Here is a 5,588-nt window from a genome sequence, read left to right as displayed (position 1 = left end):
GGAAAAGGTGCTTGGCATGGGAAATGTAGAGACACAAAGTACTTAAATGCAAACATCTTGTGACCTTTTCTCACTATTTAATTCTTTAGTTGCATATAGTTTCAAGAGTCCAGGAGTGAGACCTCTAGATTTCTGAGATTGGGTGTCATGGAAACAGCTAATTGTTATGTCTTATTATAGAACACAAGAGAGGTCCTATCCTCTCAAAGACTATAAAAGCACCTCTCAATTCCAAGTGGCAAGTCAGGAATATCTGTTATTACAGTAAGCAGGATATTGGAATAAAAATGTTTTAGAATATCTTTAAAATTAGACAATAGCCCCTCTAAACACTCCTTGTAACAGAACTATTGTAGATATGTATTAGGGCAAGCATCCAAGTTTTCCTATACCTTCAACTCCACCCATAGTTGAAGGCTCCTTTATGGGGCCAATCTTGAATCTGGTTCACCTGGTATGCTATGTAATATAGACAAACGTAAGAAGAAAGTTATGTTTGTTAAACTGTTTTATTTTACTTTCTGGTTTGTTAAAGTTTTATATGTTTTTACAAAATAACAACAATAAAAATTATTGAACTAAAAATAAATAAATAATATCAATACAATACAATAGCAGAGTATCAACAGGAGACACTGGAGAGCAGGAGCATATCCAGTAGAGTATCCATAGGAGACACTGGAGAGCAGGAGAGTATCCAGCAGAGTATCAACATGAGACACTGGAGAGCAGGAGAATATCCAGATGAGAAACAACATGAGACACTGGAGAGCAGGAGAATATCCTGTAGAGCAGGGGTTCTCAAACTATTTTGCTCTGGGACCCCATCTGACAAAACATTTTTTTCTGTGACCCCAGCAAGTTACTGCCGAACAATATCCATATATATTTATAAATCTAACACTTTATTTTTAAGATCTGGTGATTTTTTTCCTTACAAAATAAATGCACAAATGTAGAGAACATGATACTTTCCTTTTTTAAATTTTTTTTTTAAGAATTCTTTATTTTGAGCGGTCACCCAATTATACAGAAAGAAATAACACCAAGGCTGCTTGATAAACAGATAAAAGCAGACAAAATAATTGCAAAATAGCATGGTGTGACACTTTTCAATAACTAGAACTCATTTATATATAATAACAAAACTTTATTTACGTCTTAATGGGATGGGTGAGCTTGTAGTGTTGAACACAAATTCTTGAAACGGGGTTTTGTGTGACTGAGATAAAGGCGAATGTCATCTTCAACACGAGACTGGATCTGTACCTATTTTTCAGTAATGTTAAAGCTGAAAATCCAGCTTCACAAAGGTAGGTAGATGTAAATGGCGTCAGCACCTTCAATGCAGCAGATGACAGGTCTGGGTATTCCTGTTGAACCGAGATCCAGAAGTTTGCAAGACGTTGTTCAGAGTATCTCAGCTTCAGTGTCTCATCACAGGAGAGATCAATCAATTTTTCAGCCACTGAAAGTGGCAAACAAGCATTTGCAGTCGCTTCAGCACTGAAGGGATTCCTAATCCACGCTTCTGCTTTTCGATCCTTTTCAGGAAAGTACTGACGAAATTGCTGTTGAAGGCTCTCCAGATGGCTGATGATAACAGGTTTCAAATCATGTTTTGGAAGATCATTGTCATGCAAAAAATCATCCAACAAAGGAAATGCTTCAAAATTACCACTTTCCACACGAGTGTACCACAAGGACAGCTTCTTGATCCAACTTTCAATCTTGTCAGTGGATGAAAAAACTGTCATTTCTTGTCCTTGGAGGGAGGTATTTAGCACATTTAACCGATCAAAAATGTCTGCTAGGTAAGCTAGCATAGCAAGCCACTTGGCATCTAAACAATTTTCAGCCAGCATGGAATCTCTGTCTGAAAGAAAAAAAATTACTTCGTCCCTTAGCTCAAATAAACGGTTGACCACCTTTCCCCGTGACAACCAGCGTACTTCTGTGTGGTAAAGTAACTGATGGTGCTCAGCTCCCATCTCCTCACACAAAACTCTGAATAGGCGTGCACTTGTTGCACTGCTCTTAATGAAGTTTACTGTGCGTACAGCTTCATCAAGGACTTGTTTTAGAATAGGTGGCATTTTTTTTGCAACAAGGGCTTGCCTATGTATAATGCAGTGAGTCCAGACTGCTTGTGGTGCAACAGCTTGCACTCTAGTCACTAGCCCGCTGTTGTTTCCAGTCATTGATCGAGCACCGTCACTGCAAATTCCTACACAGCGCAGCCATTCCAATCCAGAGTCAGTGACAAAAGTATCCAGAAGCGAAAAAAGCTGTTCCCCAGTAGCACGTTGCGGTAGCGGCTGGCAGAAAAAAAATTTCTTATGTAGATTTTTGTCATTCTCAAATTTTATGTAGGTCAGCATCTGAGCAGACCCCGACACATCTGTCGTTTCATCAATCTGAATGGCAAAAAAAGCACTTTGCTTAACCATGTTGGTGACTTGCTCTGTCACGTCTCTTGCCATACTATGAATTCGCCTAGCTATAGTGTCATTAGACAGGAGGATCAAATCAAGCTGAGTAGCAGCATTTTCCCCAAGCATAATACAAACCATTTTTTTGGCACAAGGTAGAAAAAAGCTTTCTCCAATGTTGTGGGGTTTACCTGTTTTGGCTATCCAGTATGACACCACAAATGAGGCCTCAAGTCCTTTCTCATTAACTGTAACTGCACCTTTTAGTACGGTTTTTTGGCCTCAAAGTTCCCTCAATTTTCGTTTAAAATAATCAAGCGGTTTGGTTTGAAGAGAACTGTGCTTTGTTTGTAGGTGCCTGATCATTTTTGACGGTTTTAAGCTCTCTTTAGCAAGAACTTCACCACACACCACACACTGTGGACGTGGTGCTTCCTCTGAGCCAGCCCACATAAAGCCATATTCCAAATATTTTGGATCATATTTCCGGTTTCTTGGCTTTTTAGTGTTACTTGAATCTTCGCTGGCAATACATCTTTTGCTGCAACTGGCAACAGACTTTCCATCATTGCTCTGCTTTCTGACACTCTTTTGAAGAAAACGGTCCATTTCATTCAGTGATGTGCAACTGGCAGAGAAAAAAATGGATTTAATGCTCTTTATTCCACTGGTTCTTTTTTATGCCATTTCAACACCCTCCCCATCGTCTTCCTTATATATTCTTATGCCATAAAAATATATAGGGAGGATGATGGGCAAAGGGGAGGGAAGGGGGGAGACGGTTTGATGAGGCATAAAATGTATGCACTTCATCTTCCGTATACAAGGGTGCTTCAATAAGTAAGGTAACCCCTCATTGCATATATTCGACTCGTACATCTATCCCAGCATGGTTGAAGCTCCTGAAGCCAAACATGGCAGCTTCCTGAACTTCACTGTCGTTTGCGAATAGCCTTCCACCCAGGTGCTTCAATTGTCCAAAGAGATGGGAATCACTCTGTGACAGGTCAGGGCTGTAGGGAGGATGGTCCAGTACCTCCCAAGGATAGCGCTTTAACAACTCACACATGCATTATCAAATGTAGTGCATGAAACCCAAACCTGTTTCTGTGACATGATGTTATCACCGTACACCTCAGCAAGTTGGCGATGAATATCAGCTGCTGATGTGCCTTTGGACTCAGAAATCTGATCACACTACGCACTTCAACATTTGACCATATTTCCGTCAGCCCCGCCATCTTACAACTGATATTTTGTTATGGATGTGGGGAGGATCAGTGTATATTTGTTATGGATGTGGGGAGGATCAGTGTATATTTGTTATGGATGTGGGGAGGATCAGTGTATATTTGTTATGGATGTGGGGAGGATCAGTGTATATTTGTTATGGATGTGGGGAGGATCAGTGTATATTTGTTATGGATGTGGGGAGGATCAGTGTATATTTGTTATGAATGTGGGGAGGATCAGTGTATATTTGTTATGGATGTGGGGAGGATCAGTGTATATTTGTTATGGATGTGGGGAGGATCAGTGTATATTTGTTGTGGGATGTGGGGAGGATCAGTGTATATTTGTTATGGATGTGGGGAGGATCAGTGTATATTTGTTATGGATGTGGGGAGGATCAGTGTATATTTGTTATGGATGTGGGGAGGATCAGTGTATATTTGTTATGGATGTGGGGAGGATCAGTGTATATTTGTTGTGGGATGTGGGGAGGATCAGTGTATATTTGTTATGGATGTGGGGAGGATCAGTGTATATTTGTTGTGGGTTGTGGGGAGGATCAGTGTATATTTGTTATGGATGTGGGGAGGATCAGTGTATATTTGTTATGGATGTGGGGAGGATCAGTGTATATTTGTTATGGATGTGGGGAGGATCAGTGTATATTTGTTATGGATGTGGGGAGGATCAGTGTATATTTGTTATGGATGTGGGGAGGATCAGTGTATATTTGTTATGGATGTGGGGAGGATCAGTGTATATTTGTTGTGGGATGTGGGGAGGATCAGTGTATATTTGTTATGGATGTGGGGAGGATCAGTGTATATTTGTTATGGATGTGGGGAGGATCAGTGTATATTTGTTATGGATGTGGGGAGGATCAGTGTATATTTGTTATGGATGTGGGGAGGATCAGTGTATATTTGTTATGGATGTGGGGAGGATCAGTGTATATTTGTTATGGATGTGGGGAGGATCAGTGTATATTTGTTGTGGGATGTGGGGAGGATCAGTGTATATTTGTTATGGATGTGGGGAGGATCAGTGTATATTTGTTGTGGGATGTGGGGAGGATCAGTGTATATTTGTTATGGATGTGGGGAGGATCAGTGTATATTTGTTATGGATGTGGGGAGGATCAGTGTATATTTGTTATGGATGTGGGGAGGATCAGTGTATATTTGTTGTGGGATGTGGGGAGGATCAGTGTATATTTGTTATGGATGTGGGGAGGATCAGTGTATATTTGTTATGGATGTGGGGAGGATCAGTGTGTATTTGTTATGGATGTGGGGAGGATCAGTGTATATTTGTTATGGATGTGGGGAGGATCAGTGTATATTTGTTATGGATGTGGGGAGGATCAGTGTATATTTGTTATGGATGTGGGGAGGATCAGTGTATATTTGTTATGGATGTGGGGAGGATCAGTGTGTATTTGTTATGGATGTGGGGAGGATCAGTGTATATTTGTTATGGATGTGGGGAGGATCAGTGTATATTTGTTATGGATGTGGGGAGGATCAGTGTATATTTGTTATGGATGTGGGGAGGATCAGTGTGGTATTTGTTGTGGCATGGAGAGATCAAAGCTGCATTTGGTGGTCTGAGTGGTTTGTGCCTGCCTCTCTTCCCATCTTCTTCCAGTGCCAGCCTTTCTGCCTATCCTCTGTGCCAGCCTCTCTTTTTTTCCTCTACACTAGCCTCTTCCCTTCTTCTGTGCCCATCCTCTCTGCACAAGTCTCTCTTCCCTTAATCTCCGCATCGGCCTTACACATGATTGGTCTTGTTAAATTACTTATTGAACTACCTTGTATATTTTTATGGAATACAAATTTATAAGGAAGATGATGGGCAAAGGGGTTGGAGAGGTGGCAAAAAATTTATGCACATGACCCCTCATTTATCTTTATGCCCATCGTC

At 40.7% G+C, this 5,588-nt stretch overlaps 1 protein-coding gene across 1 annotated transcript; it reads right to left on the bottom strand.

Annotated features, from left to right (window-relative positions):
- Nucleotides 1-1,154: 1,154 nt before the first annotated feature.
- LOC135026915 (zinc finger BED domain-containing protein 5-like) lies at nucleotides 1,155-2,573 on the bottom strand. Its single transcript, XM_063953665.1, has one exon. It carries the CDS (start codon nucleotides 2,571-2,573, stop codon nucleotides 1,155-1,157), a length of 1,419 nt encoding a protein of 472 aa, XP_063809735.1.
- Between the last annotated feature and the right edge of the window lie 3,015 nt (nucleotides 2,574-5,588).

This window comes from Pseudophryne corroboree, chromosome 2 (genome assembly GCF_028390025.1).
Source record: "Pseudophryne corroboree isolate aPseCor3 chromosome 2, aPseCor3.hap2, whole genome shotgun sequence".
Lineage (NCBI taxonomy): Eukaryota > Metazoa > Chordata > Amphibia > Anura > Myobatrachidae > Pseudophryne > Pseudophryne corroboree.
This window is presented reverse-complemented; position numbering and strand designations above follow the sequence as displayed.